General features: G+C 40.8%; 1 protein-coding gene across 1 annotated transcript in view; it reads right to left on the reverse strand.

Annotated features, from left to right (window-relative positions):
• Positions 1-8,165: 8,165 nt before the first annotated feature.
• The window catches only part of LOC145784298 (structural maintenance of chromosomes protein 5-like), a 46,795-nt gene continuing 39,790 nt past the window's right edge, over positions 8,166-15,170 (reverse strand). The window contains exons 13-26 of the mRNA XM_082596089.1: positions 14,689-14,811; positions 14,479-14,611; positions 13,793-13,908; positions 13,541-13,616; positions 11,643-11,812; positions 11,160-11,283; positions 10,754-10,878; positions 10,402-10,510; positions 9,921-10,016; positions 9,543-9,691; positions 9,215-9,290; positions 8,965-9,144; positions 8,621-8,716; positions 8,166-8,553 (exon numbers count right to left, since the gene is read on the reverse strand). Of these exons, the coding sequence (XP_082452215.1) occupies positions 8,410-8,553; positions 8,621-8,716; positions 8,965-9,144; positions 9,215-9,290; positions 9,543-9,691; positions 9,921-10,016; positions 10,402-10,510; positions 10,754-10,878; positions 11,160-11,283; positions 11,643-11,812; positions 13,541-13,616; positions 13,793-13,908; positions 14,479-14,611; positions 14,689-14,811 (1,717 nt within the window). The 3' untranslated portion in view covers positions 8,166-8,409. The remainder of the gene's footprint in view (positions 8,554-8,620; positions 8,717-8,964; positions 9,145-9,214; positions 9,291-9,542; positions 9,692-9,920; positions 10,017-10,401; positions 10,511-10,753; positions 10,879-11,159; positions 11,284-11,642; positions 11,813-13,540; positions 13,617-13,792; positions 13,909-14,478; positions 14,612-14,688; positions 14,812-15,170) is intronic.

Genomic DNA, 15,170 nt, shown 5'->3' on the forward strand with positions numbered 1-15,170 from the left:
AAGAAATTTGCTGATATTCAATAGCTTGATTGACAGTTTACTATTAGCGTGCGGTTTCATTTTGTGTTTGTCACTCATAACGCGACGGCGCTAAAATTCCATTCCTTACCCAGGCAGCAAAATCCGTCATTTTTACATTGATTCAATGTCGATTTTGCTGTCTGGGTAGGGAGTCGGTCTCTGACGCGATATGAGTCATTCTTTGCTGGCAGACAATAGTTAGGAAGGTAATTTGTTATTTGCGCAAATTGCTTTGTAGTACAAAAAGTGCATGGAATAGTATACTGTTTGCACAGAAACGGAAAAACAAAATTGATGAAATTCTGTGTTCAATGCAAGAAAACTTTCAAAATAAAATGTAAACTGAGAAATTTGACCAAGAAATGGCGAAAATAGGTCAAAAACCGAGTCTTTATCACCTTTTCTACTTAAAATACACAATCACGAATATATTTTGCGAAATAAATTGATTAAAGTGATAGATAAGGCTTTTGACCAACGGCATACTTTTTCCCGTTGTTATTTGATATATGCCGACGGAGCAACTAGCAATAAGATAGACGTAGACCTGATGGTCTCGGCCAGTAGGCTAACTCTTGCCGCCATAAGGAAGCAGTAACAGATACGGTTAAAACATAATCAAGTTAATCATCTGGCCAATCCTAACTGACAACAGACATTGCCGTCGGCAGCAGCGTGGGTCAGGTGTATGTCGGAAGGCGTACACCGATGCATAGCGCTCAAGTCCGCTTTCGCGCAATGCAGGATAAAGATATGAAAAAAAAAACAAAGTATACGCACCCTAACTAAATTAAATCATAAAAGTTAGTTATTCTCTTGTCCGAGGGGGGGAGGAGGGGCATAGTGTAGCAAAAGCAGGTTTGAGAAAAAGTCCGGGTGTTTTGTGTTTTTTAAAAACTATTTGGCAATGGTAACTTAGTTTCACGCTTATTTCACTTCAAAATGAATTTCGGAGTTAGAGCAGGAGCCGGAGAATAACTAACCTTTCTTCATTAACTTTTGCATTCACCAATTCATAAAAAAAATATTATAGTATTGCCACCGTGCCATATTTTAAACTGATTGTCCTGCTTTGGTATTGTTCCGGACAATTTTTAAATCAAACGTCACATAAAACCGTTCAGGTCTACTGAATCTTGGCGTCTGAGGTAACGGACGATTTCTAGAAATTAGCAAAGATTGCATCACCTCTGGTCACATCTGTTGAAACATTACATCATCGTTAAATCTTGAATTACGAGATATGGTGTAAGACAAATCTAATAGTAGTCCAGTCGCTGAATGATTTGACCCGGAAAAAAATAATACCAAGCTGAAACTTTGTCAGGAGGTTCGATTGGTGATGTGGAGCCACCAAAAAAAAAGCCCCATGATTCCCTCTTGGGAATAGTGAGTTTTGGCCATTTTTCCATAATGGCCGCAGCCCCCATAAGCCAAAAATTCGAAATCGTCTAAAATTGATGTTTTATACCTCATTCGAAAGATAATTTCATACTGAATCACTTTCACAAAAGAACTATGGTCAAAAAATACTCACATTTGAAGTTATTAGCCATTAAATGCGGACTATAAGGCAGAATCCACCATTAGGCTTTAGCCTGGTGGATTTTTGTGAGGAGTGACAAGCAATGAATTACTCCATGGTTAAACCAGAGCTGACGAAAAAGTGGTTACTCCTCAAACTGATTTAGGAAAATTTAATATATAAACAAAAAGTCTCCATAAAAGTGGAAAATTTAAACCAATTGTAGGTGTAGAAATTCAAAAATTGCTGAATCTATAATTTTTGGAATATTTTATCCTGACCTACTCCCAAACCAATATTAACATATTTTTGACATTAAAATACACCACACTGAAAAAGTGTTGACCGGTTGTTCCAGACGGTTGTTCGCCTGGTCAAACGTCATGTAGAAACCGTTCGGGTCTACTGAATGTTACGTCATGGAAATTCCTAAAACATGAGCCAAAATTGCACCATCGTCCGTAAGACTCGTGTCAAACCGGTTTAAACCTGTTTCAGTTTGAGGCCTGTTTGGACATGAAATATTGCGTCACGAACTGCTCTCGTGCCTTTGAGTTATCACAAATTTTTCTGATTCATTCTCGAAGTTGTTTGTTGGAAGTCGGTCGCACATTTAACTGGTTTATTTGGTGCTTGCTAGCTGGACAAACTCTCCGTCTTTTATCCAAGTAATCTGTATCGTAGTGACAGTTTTTAGAGGTGCAAGGCGTTGCATTTCGATTTCGATAGCCGCGGGCTAATTTTACAGGAATACACTTTTGAAAAGACGTTTCGAAAGAGTGTTTATTTTTCGGTCACCTACATGCAGACGAACGGATTCCGGAATCTTATGTTACAATTTTCCCACGAAGAGATTATGGTTTACCGCTGTGACCACCGGTAAATAGCAAAATTGTAGAAATTATGTTAAAAAAATATGAAAAATGTTCCATATTTTATATTAGAATAAATCAAAGATATTCCGTCCATCATCATCGTCGTTATCATCATCACTTGATTCGTAAACTTCAAGTATCTAAAATTAATAACATTGATCTTTATGAAATATCTGATCTGACTGCATGTCACCTGACATAGCCTATAAATAGTTAAAGTCACTCCATACAACTAAAATGATGGTCACATGACTTGCTTCTGTTGTAGCCTAATGAATTATGGCGTTATACACTTATTTTCATCTTAATTGACTAAAAGCTTGATTGTCCAAGAAATTAGAAAACATTGAACTGAAGAACTGTTTACCTCTTTATTTTCACATCCTTCACCATGACAACCACTGCATGCTGCTACACAACTGAGGCCATGCTTCTTACATGAACATCTCTTTGTACCACACTGATTCTTCGTTGATTGGCATTTGCATCTTATAACCTGCAGGAGACACTCTGGAGCAACTTTATTGTCCGTCATTATTGGAGAATAATTGTTGTCTTGAAGTTTCCAGCTCCACTCCTCTTCCTTTGACTCTATTTCCCTATTGCTTAAAAATTTCCATATGGTTACTTGATCATGTGCACGAAGAGCATGGTAATAAGCTGCTCTGCTTGTTGGTGGCATTTTTCTGGTTCCAACACACCCTGGGTTGCCATCTCCATATACGTTCTATCACTACCGGTATGTCCAAAGTAAAATTAGTAATGGAAGGTATATGAAATAATAACTTATTACAGGGATGTTTAAAAGATCAAGGAAATTATCTTAAATTGCCTCTCTTCTGCGTTAATTACTTAAAATGTTGCAACCTTATTCACAAATGCAATGTCTTTGAAATTCGTACTAAAATGCTGATTTGTTATGTGGTTCTTTAATTTTCTGTACGCTACTAGGGTAATATAAAGTGATCTTCAGTGAGAAATACATATGTATAGCCTACACTATACAATAACTGACTGAGCCAATACTAACCTGAGATTCGTTAAGGTTTCAAATTTCTTTCCACCATACATTGCTACAAAGGTTGGTTCTGCTAACATTGCAATTTGAGCTTGGTCTTCCCAAACATCGCTCATTTTTATGGATAAATATTTCAGTTCATCAGATTTTTTCACAAGCTTGAAAAAGCTTACTTTTCCTTTTCCAAATGGAGCCGAAACAGTATCACAGCCGGACCATGCATGAATAAACAGAGGATGCTCTCTGATTGTCTCCAGTGGTGGTGGTACAGTTTTCATGCTCCATCCCTTCTGAGCCCTTTCTTGGAAAAATACAACATCTTGAAAATCTCCCTTCCAATGATACGGTAACATAACAATGATGTCTGTGTCGTCGGCTACAACAACAATAGGATTTCGTTTGCTTGCAGAAAGATTGATTGCTGTTTCCACAATTTCAGTGTCAGCATCACCATCGCAGTTACCGTAGTTACTTGCTGTCCATCTTTCTTCAAACTCTCAGAAATCAGATCAATAAATTGAGCTTTGTTGTGTTCATTCGAAAGAAAACAATCTTGTGTAGCTGGTACAGAATTGATAGACGCCACTTCAACATTTGGACACTTTTTACTAGCAGTTTGTCAAATATGTTCATATGACTTTGTACAGTAGAAGCGTATTTATATCCATCAAAGATAACATGAGCAGAACCATAGTGTCTTCTAACATAAGATACATAGAGTTGAGCCAATTCAGCGAATGTTGAGTCTTTCAACCATAAGATACATAGAGTTGAGCCAATTCAGCGAATGTTGAGTCTTTCAACCATCTGACTCTGTGAAGTAGGGCACCTCCATCAACAACATACAATTTGGTCCAATTACCAACAGCTTCTGTATCATTCATTAGTGCTGTTCTCAAAACAGCTTTCCTCATAAGTCCATCCTTCAACAGTGAAGGAGGATATGGTATCATTTCGAATGAAAAGTAGGCTACTTCTCAACATCGTCTTCACGTTCTGCAATAGCGGCCAGTATTGTAAAATGAATGATTGGAATGACATTTACGTGTTCCTTGTCTATCTTTACAAAAATTCCAAGTACCTCAAGTGGTTTAATGCAGGTTTTGTGTTGAATAGTTGCAGTTGCTAAGTTTTGACCATCCAATGTTTTTTGAATGATTGCTCCTATCTCCTCTGATCTCTCACAATTAACCAAATCTTCTCCAGATATAGAAACCCAGCCGGATGTCAAGGAATGTAGATGCTCATCAGAAAAAGTAAATGGATTGCGTTGTTCAAGCCAATGTCTAAACATTACATACGGTAATTTTGTAAAGATAGACAAATGAATCATCATAGTCGCGCTTGCGTCTGGAGTCACCCATATCTATGTGCTGTTCACTTGACTTTATATCTAGTGCGGAAAGCACCAGGCTAAAGCCTAATGGTGGATTCTGCCTTATAGTCCGCATTTAATGGCTAATAACTTCAAATGTGTGCATTTTTTGACCATAGTTCTTTTGTAAAAGTGATTCAGTATGAAATTATCTTTCGAATGAGGTATAAAACATCAATTTTAAACGATTTCGAATTTTTGGCTTATGGGGGCTGCGGCCATTATGGAAAAATGGCCTAAACTCGCTATTCCCAAGGGGGAATCATGGGGCTTTTTTTTTGGTGGCTCCACATCACCAATCGAAACTACTGACAAAGTTTCAGCTTGGTATTATTTTTTTCCGGGTTTGACCATTTTTTTCAGTTCAGCGACTGGACTATAGGTGTCTGAATAGCTTCATAATGCTTTTCATTATTAAGTCACAATAGCTGCCTACATGCGTTTGAGATAGTGTAATCTATTCTCGTCATTTTAAAATTGTTGCTTGAAGGTTGGTCGCATATTTAACTGTTTTGCTTAGTGCTTGCCAGCTGGACAAAATTTCCGTCTTTATCTCAGTAATTTGCAGTGGCGTACGCAGGATTTTCTCAAGGGGGGGGGGGGGGGGGGCATTGAGAGTAGCGTAGCTAGGAATTTTGAAAGGATTTTTTTTGACTACTGGCGGGTGAAGCCCGTCGGCGCTTTCTTATAAGAGGACACCCAGCGGCGGGGCGTCTGAGGGGCCTCCCCCAGAAAATTTTGAAAAATTACTTTGAATTTAGTGCATTCTGAGAGCATTTTAAAAAAAATGTGGGTATGAATATTCCTGTAAAATGGTGCTGTCAGGTGGCATAGCAAAAAGATAAGATCATGTTTTCTTCGGCATTTTTCGGAAATAAAGCTAAGTCTCTATGTTTTCTTGTTGTTAATTCCTGGCTGAGATGTTTGAATGTTTGGTATTGGCAAAACTCGCTCTTTTAATGCAGTTTTGTTTAAAATTAGGCAAGTTTTTTTTAGACTGAAAGCATCATTCCCAAGCATAAACAGACTGAAAGCATCATTCTCAATATCGTGACGTCACACGCGTGCCAAAATGGGGTTGTAACCCCCAACCCCCCCCCCCTTGGCTACGCCACTGGCCATTGATATCCCAGACGTCTTCATGATATCCCAGTATGGTTTTAGTTTAGACTTTATCCATTTCTCTCTCACTAATCACTATAATAGGCTTACAGAACACTATGCTACATTGGCATACCTAGGGTGGGGTAGGTGGATTGGGCCATGTATTTCGCATTGGCTTAGTCTATAAAACAACATTGTTACATTGATTGCTTTGACAAAGCAATGCAAAACATATTAAATGCCTTAATCTACGTCGTTAACTACTAAACCATTTTTAAGGGGGGGGGGGAGGGGGCCATGGCCCAATGGCCCCCCCCTGCGTACGCCACTGGTAATTTGTATTGTAGTGACAAGTGTTTAGTGGCGTACGGTGTTGCGTCGCAATTTCGACAGCCTTGTGGCTATTTTTACAGAAATAAAACTCTTGATTAGACGTTTTCAGAAGAGTGTTTCTTTTCGGTCATTGCATACAGACGAACGGATCCGGAAATCTTAGGTTACAATTTTCCCACGAAGAGATTATGGTTTACCGTTGTGACCAGGTAGGCCTATCATGCACGCTATTACGTCCGCGTTTTATTGCTTTACCTTTTTCTGGACCTCTGCTATGTCTGTCATACAGGCTATTGTTTTTTTCTCATTGTGATGTTCAGAAATAAAAACAAACTGAACCACATGCCTAGCACTAGCAGAGGTGAACGAGAGAAGTCACTTTTTTGACTCCGGTCCTGCTCCGAAAGTATTCTCCGGCTCCTGCTCTAACTCCGAAACTCATTTTGAAGTGAAATAAGCGTGAAACTAAGTTACCTTTGTCAAATAGTTTTTAAAAAACACAAAACACCCGGACTTTTTCTCAAACCTGCTTTTGCTACACTATGCCCCTCCTCCCGGACGAGAGAATAACTAACTTTTATGATTTAATTTAGGGTGCGTATAATTTGATTGTTTTTCATATCTTTATCCTGCATTGCGGGAAAGCGGACTTGAGCGCTATGCATCGGTGTACGCCTTCCGACATACACCTGACCCACGCTGCTGCCGACGGCAATGTCTGTTAATTGTCTACTCTACTTATGACTTAAATTTGGTAGGCTACTATCCATTACCGGTACTCGAAATCGATCACTGGGTAGAGGCAATTATCGTAAAGTTTCTTGCCCAGAGAAACAACAGCAAGTGCGGGTAGTTGGGGTCGAACATGCAGGCTCTCGACTGCGAGCCCAACGCGATAACCATAATAAAACATTTCTGCACGTAAACCATTGAATTACCACTTTGGGCCCCTAATTTACTCGCAAAGCACTCGATTACCTTTCTGGGCCCTTTTGCTACATTACGGCTCCCCAGGACTAAAGAATAACAACTTTATGCTTGAAATCAGTCGTTTAGGATGGTTTTAACCAAACATTATTGCGCATAAACAATAAAACCACAATTTCGGGCCCCCCAACAAACACAGGCTTGGGCCTCAAGGGTACGCCGCACCCCACTCTCATAGGCCTTGCCACTGGGTTACATCATTATAACATAGCATGATGCCTTCCGTGCCATTGTTCTTTGTAGCCTATCGGACTCTTGTATCATTACTCGATGATGAGCTGATGAATGAACAATTGAACATTATTATCGCTATATCTTATAGAGCTTCGGTAGAGAGTTTGTCTTTATCTTAGTCCTATATCTTATACCTTAAAAAAAAATTGGCAGTCAAAAATCGTTCCGGCGCCTCTGCTATAGGGGGTCATGCGCCACCTCAAAAATTATGTAACTTAGAAAAAACAAGTAGCCTAATTTTTCTTGGCTTTGCAATTTTTTTTACCTTGTTTAATGTTTTCATTGACCTAATCAGTGGCATAAGAATCGCGTCTTGAATTGAAAATGATTAGGCATACAAAATGATTTGAAGCCTTAATTAAAGCTCAAAATTACAATAAGAAACACATTAAGAAAAACTTATAGCCTATTTAATGATGATCAAAAATAAAAAACAAAAGGAGTTGTGATAATATTTTCAAACGAAATTAGAATACGCATGCTAGTCTACACTACAAACTATTCAATATCTTATTCTTCTATGAAAATAACTATTTATTTTTACTTAGTTATTTGAATTCCTCAAACCTCATCTACATCGAACTTGATTTTAATTGTTTTAGGTTACTCGGATCCATTCAGCCAATTAGCTTCGTCATCTTAGTATGACTGATGACATCTCTAACCCTAACCGAAGAACTGTCTTGCAATGAGTTTCAATAAAAAACCAGACAAGGGGTCTTGTATTTCCAACTTTTCTTGTTGGAAGAATCCAATAAAAGTTACATTAGAAAATTAGACTTTGCCACGAAAGTTTTCGATAAGAAAAAAATTGAGTAAAATAGCGTCCGCGCAAAACATGCTGTGTTGTGAGAAGCTTGTTGGCGCTCGCCATCATCGCTGCCGTCGAAAATTATCAATAACATGAAGTGACGTAATTGTGACGTTACGAGTGACTTCAATCGTCTTCATCTTCATACATTAGTTGTTTTCTCTTCCTCACGAACCTCCCGATCTTCCAGAGTCCATGAGGCATCATATGAGGTCCATTGTAGACGCAGTGAACACTCATGTGTTCATTGTAGGTCAAACGAGGGAGGAGCTGTCAATCAAAACATAATTAACTTTGTTCTGACATCACTGCACCAGCACATGGCCACCAGACCTACCTTCGGAGTGATCAAAAAATATTGCGACGTGTTTTCTTCGGAGGACGCATTGACGATGACCTCAAATACGCGTCGCTCGTTGTGTGGATCCATGCCCTGCAAAGATGAGAACGTGAGTCGGCCGAACTGCTTCAGCGCCAGATGCAGGTGTCTGCTTCCCAGTGACGTCACAAAGATGTGCGTTCTACGACAACATAACTGTTCCTCCCAAGAGTGGAAAATGATGCTGAGGACACTGTAAGGCGGTGCTTTGCAGTGGAACCTCCCACCCTAAACCGACTCGACCAAGAGGGCGAATCAGTAAGGATGTGACGTCATCGGCAGACTTCGTCACAGTGACGTACCTGGTTGATCTCGTCCACGAGGCGGAAGGGACAAACTTGCAAGTTCTGAAGCGCGACAAGATAGAGCATCGTGGATACGCTCCTCTCTCCTCCACTCTGTCGGAACGGATTCAACTCTTGCAACGTGGAGGAGGAGCGGAACTTAACTCGGATGCGGATCCCGTATTTATCGAAGTCGTTCTAAATAAAATAACACGATTATGACGAAACCAAATCCATCGGTTGTTTGGTCACAATGAAAGCAACTGACCTCATCGTCGGCATGAAGATCAACCTCTCCTGCACATCCCATCTGGGAAAAGTAGTCGGAGAATCGAGTGTTTATCCTAAACAATTATGGAAGTTTAGGGGGGAGGTAAAAAGAGGAATACCGGATACCCCTTCGCAATTGTGACGTCATAACAATGTTGAAGTTTCATTCTTGTTGTGCAGTATTGGTAGACCAGAATAAAATTTTAACGCATTTATGATGTCACGTTGATTTGTTTATATTTACTGCAAACACAATAGAATCGATCTTTTCATTGGTGAAAAAACTCAAGTGTTGATCTGAAATTCCAGATGACGCCACCTGTTACCTGTCAACGAGCTCCTTCAGAGGAGTCAACCACCGACACTTTATCACATCCATTTTCCTCCTCTTCGACTCCAGTTTATCCTCCATTCTCTTCACCTGCTCATTCAAGGAATCGATCTCCTGACTTCGGGCTTTGAATTCTTCAAACGCCTGAAACACACACAATGTTCACCCATGCTCGTCATCAAGCACGTCATACTTTCAGTGCTCGTCATCAAGCACGTCATGCTTTCAATGCTCGTCATCAAGCACGTCATACTTTCAATGCTCGTCATCAAGCACGTCATGCTTTCAATGCTCGTCATCAAGCACGTCATACTTTCAATGCTCGTCATCAAGCACGTCATACTTTCACATTAATGCATCACATGCGACCAACCTTAGCATCAGTGTTGCCGCAACATTCCAGTTTGGCTTGATATTCGTGAATCTTCGCTTCAATGTCGGAAAGATCATCGGGATATTTGCTGAAGTCCTAAAGGTGAAAAACGTTAGCAGCGAACAACAGACGAGATTTCCTGTTAATTTTGCGCAAAAGATGAAACGTTGATGGACGTCAACATCTCTCAGAAACCAACAACATCAGACACCACCTCAAAGTCGTTTTGCGGAAGCTGTTTTGTACAATAATGCGTAATTTAACTACTATACTTGAGTTCTTTATACGTCAAAATTTGTCAAAAAAAAAGAGGTTTTTAATGTCAAAAGTTCCAATTTTTAAATCAAAAAATAATCGCCCTAGTGATGAATAATAATATCATTCCAAAAATTTTCATGTACGGAACGCACACGCCGCAAGTTGAAAATATGTCCAAGCTTTTATTTAAATAAAAGATCTGCGCAATGGCAGCACTGCGCACATTTTTCAAACGGTCAGGGCTGCCACCGGTTTTCTTCTTCGCTTGCTGCAGAAGCTCTTTTGCTCGCTTTTGTGATTCTAACTTCGTTGCCTCTGCGCGTTCGACAGCTCTGCAACAACAATCAAGAGAGATAAAGTGATTGTGAAGCTAGCTTGACATTTTTGCACAAGTAAAAATACTTTTTAATGTTTGAATGTTAAAAATTTCAGTGGCACATTTACACTAGAATTTAATGCGTCTGCAATAAAAGTTGAACGACCAGGTATTGCTCAAGCGTATCGGTGGCTCATATGCTAAAACAACTCTGATGTCAGTCCTATGTTGAAGCATTGTTACGATTAGACAGGATCACCTGATGAGTTCCTGGTTCGCCATCTTGATGGTGTGAATCTTCTCTTCAATGGCAACCTTCCTCCTGAGGAGCTGAGCGTACTCGCTCTGATGCAATCCCTTCGCAATGCTGGTGTCAACACAAGCCTGCGCACATATATCCATCTGAGTCATGACCTCTACATAACGTTACGGTGGCTATGATGCCCACAGTCCCCAACGGTGGCTATGACCCCCTTATAGACCGCAGTGGCGACTATGATGCCCACAGACCCTTATGATGGCTATGAAGCCCATAGACCCCTACAGTGGATAGACTGTATGCGGTCACGTGACAAGGTGGACAGGTGAAATCCAGCAATGGGTGATCCAGATCCAAGACTTGTTGAGAAACAAGCTCATCGTGGCTAACATCTGAGCAAACTAACCTTGATCTTCTGCACAAAAACAATCGCCAGCTCTTTGCGCTTCATATAAATCTTCCCAACTAGCAACTGTGTGTCACGCTTCAACGAATCTAGATCGACCGACGATTGTTCGATGTCTCGAAGACTGAGAAAAATAAAATCAACGTCAACTAATATTGAAAAAATAAGATTGAAAATCATGCGAACTGATGTAAAAGCTTATTTTGAATACGTCACGCATCATCATTTGAACACGTCACACACCATCATTCGAACACGTCACACACCATCATTTGAACAGGTCACACACCATCATTTGAATACGTCACACACCATCATTTGAATACGTCACACACCATCATTTGAATACGTCACACACCATCATTTGAATACGTCACACACCATCATTTGGATACGTCACACATCATCATTTGAATACGTCACACACCAACATTTGAATACGTCACACACCGTGACTTCAATAAGATAAAAAATGAAACAAACTTTTGCTCCTTTAGCATTATCTTGTTCTCGAGGTTGCGCCTTCTGTTCTTCCGCAGCTGCAATTCTTTCTTTTCTAGTTTCAGTTCATTGTCTACTTTCTCCAGTCTCCTCCGCTCCTCCAAGAGCGATGATGCTCGTTCCGCGTCGTCCGCGATGCCTTGTAAGAGCACCTGCATCATATTTATGTTGTCATGCTTATCACTGGGCACTACGACAGTTTATCGAACGACAGTTTATCGAACGACTATTCTTCTTCTTGCTTATGAGGCAGCAATTCAGGTAACATCTCCCAATTGTTGCAACCAGAGCAGTGTCTTCATATCAGGGTCTATGAGATTCACATGTTCTTCAGGTCGAAACACTAGACATGGATTTATGATGTGCTGTGCTGTTTGACAGTCACCACAAATACAGGCTGGTAGTGGCAATACCGTGGATGTTACTACAAGTTTGTGCAGCCAATGTGTATCCGTGAATTTTCAGAACAGCACTGTTGGTGGCGTGTGTCTCTTGTAGAAGAATAGCCGTTACATGGTTGGCCTTCACTATTTGTTCTAAGATGTCGATTTTAGAATTGGTCAGGCCTTCCACATTCAACTGCAGCAAGGTGATGCCTTCCCATACGACAACCGAAGTTGCCCGCCCTGAACAGCTATTAGACTTGAAGGGCGCATGCTCTGGGTCGACATCACTCTGTACAGGATGGAGTTGCATGGAGCTCTGTGAGCTACAATTGCTGTCTCGATTTGTTGTCATTCGCTTGATTGCAAGATTCAATTACCAGGGCTCACCACTAGGAGGTTGACAACTTGAGCAGAACGACTATTGATCGAACGACAATTAATCGAACGACTGTTTATCGAAACGACTGTTTATCGAAACGACGGTTTATCGAAACGACGGTTTATCGAAACGACAGTCAATCGAAAACCTAACCCTTAATCCCTAACCCCGGAGTATTCCATTGCATATGTGCTTCGTCGTTCGATAAACAGTCGTTTCAATGAATTGTCGTTAGAGGTAGGTGTGTGGTACAAGTAGCACCTTTGAACCCTGGGCAGTCGCCATGGATTGTTACACCATGGGTCTCGGGGAACACTGGTCTTGATCACACACCAAACTAACAAGTGGGTCCACGTCCCACCTCATGGGCAACAACCTCGACTGGTTGGCTAAAACTTGTTAGAAATCCTGCTGCCTTGCAGGAAATACTTTTTTAAGTAAAGGCTAGGCCCACCGCCAATAACTGTGGTTAGCGTCAGGAAGGGCATCCGGCTGGAAAATCTATGCTCCAAAATACTATTTAAATGCAGATCGGCCACCCCCACTAGTGGGGAACAAACCGACGATGGATTATGATGATGATTAACTGTCATTCGATAAATTGTCACGTCACGTTATCACTGAGACTCTCCTACAACTCAGCACATTGCAGTTGAGCAAGTGATGACAGAGCTAGTAACATTTCAGCAAGTACCTGAAATTGGTAATGACGAACCTAAGCAAGGAAAGTGAGCAAGCCGATACTTGGCATGTAACAAGTCAACAAATTAAGTTTAGCAAGCGATGACCAAGCAAGTCCGATGCTAGATGAAAATTTCATTTGCTGACTTGGACAGTAGTTGAAATGTACTTGCTGAGTTGTCGCATGCCGAGTGGTTCGACTACCATCACTGATATGTGATATAACTGACAGCAGACATCGAACAATATCCTTCTGATAAACGAATGATCTATTCTCCAGTGAGGATGACATTGTGGACTGAAATGAAACCATCTAACAATTGCACACTGCGATTTCTGGCTCTTGTTTGGAATCTTTTCAGACGTTTATAATTAACCTTCATATTCCTCTTGATCAAACAAACACGTCAAACCAGTAAGAATATCATCATCACCTGCATTCTCTCCTGAACTTGACGGATCTCATGCGGATCGATATTGATGTTGAGAAACTCCGCGCGACGAAGAGCGCTGCAATAATAGCACGATGACTAAGGCAGGCTTCTTCTGTAGTCAAAAACTGCGCTCAGTTTTAAAGACAGTTGCAGCAATAGTTGCAATTATGACCATTTCAAGTTGCAGTCCTTCATTTATGTCATTCATTCGCACACAAAAGCCAAATGTTTTCAAGTTCGAGAAGCACTAACCTGTTTCCAACGATCTGGTTCGTGCTGTATCGCGACTTCCGGACGGAATATCGACATCCGGGAGAGTTGCTACTGGTAGGAATGAAAAACAAGCTGAATCCGCTTGAATGCGTCACCTAGTGATGCATGCATAAATGTCATTGAAGTCCCAACATGGCGGAGTGTGTCCGAATATCAAAAGAACAACAGAAAGTTGACCATGGCAATGTGTGAGCTGTATCGACGGCACCAGACGCGACACCGCCGCTGGGAACAATGGTTGATATTTTTCTTACAACCAAGAAACGAAATGTTACTTTTGCATGAGTAAAGGTGGTACACGATCGCCACCAACGCATCCGACCAATTTCTTGCACAATTGTAGACAAGACATAAAAGAGACTTGGTGAAGAGCAAATTGGAACTGCACATTCCATGTGTTTATGTTACAAGGGAGTTTGTGCTGATTCAGAGTGAAACGTATCTTGGTACACCAGCATGCCTTGCATTGATAATAAAGATATTTTTGTGCACAGTATAGCTATTACATATATAAAGTAGAGTATGTGCAATTGTGCATTGTGCAAGAGCATTCATACTTTAACAGTATTTTAGTGTTGCAAGATTTACACTTTATACTATCTTTGGCCTTTTTTAAAAACTTAATAGCCTACTTAATATTAAAAACTTAAATGTTATGAACTCGCCTGGTCCACCATTCGCTTAGTTGCATGAGATCCAATGGGGATCTCATGCACGCGATATTGCTTGCACAGATACGCCATAATCGCATCCGGGGCATCAAAGAGCTCCCGGAGGTAAGATGTGAAGCCCCAGCGGCTGTAAGTAAAAACAGCAATCATGTATGCGCAAACGAGGTTGCAACATGTCACATCCCTCAAGTCACTTGGACTCACTTTAAGTCCTCCAGTTTACGCTGGGGCCTGAAGGAGCTAGGCAGGAGAGGCCCATCATTCGAACGAGGAGCCTTGACCACATTGATCCGCAATCCCATCTTGTCGCGAACTTCTTTGATGAACCTGAACATAGCAAGATCAGGTCACAATGGAAGGCACTAATTCTGTGGCGCATCACAATTTGACATATAATCACCGCTAGTGCTGGAACGCCTGGGAAATCAGAAGCGGTCATATTTCGAATAAGCAATGAAATTGGGCAAATGGTTGTTTTGTGGCTAAGTTATGTTAAACTTCCTCCAAGCAAATGTTCGGTTATCATCACTTCTACAGAGAAGATTCCCGGTCCCTGGTGTGTCACTCTGCATAACACGACATGAACAAAAAAGAAAAGCAATAGCACGGCCAAGTCTACGCTAAGAGGGCGTATCCCAGACAGCAAAATAAATCTAGCATTTTTACATTATAAAGCAATGTAAAAT

The sequence above is a fragment of the Aplidium turbinatum genome, chromosome 15 (genome assembly GCF_918807975.1).
Source record: "Aplidium turbinatum chromosome 15, kaAplTurb1.1, whole genome shotgun sequence".
In the NCBI taxonomy this organism is placed as follows: Eukaryota; Metazoa; Chordata; class Ascidiacea; order Aplousobranchia; family Polyclinidae; genus Aplidium; species Aplidium turbinatum.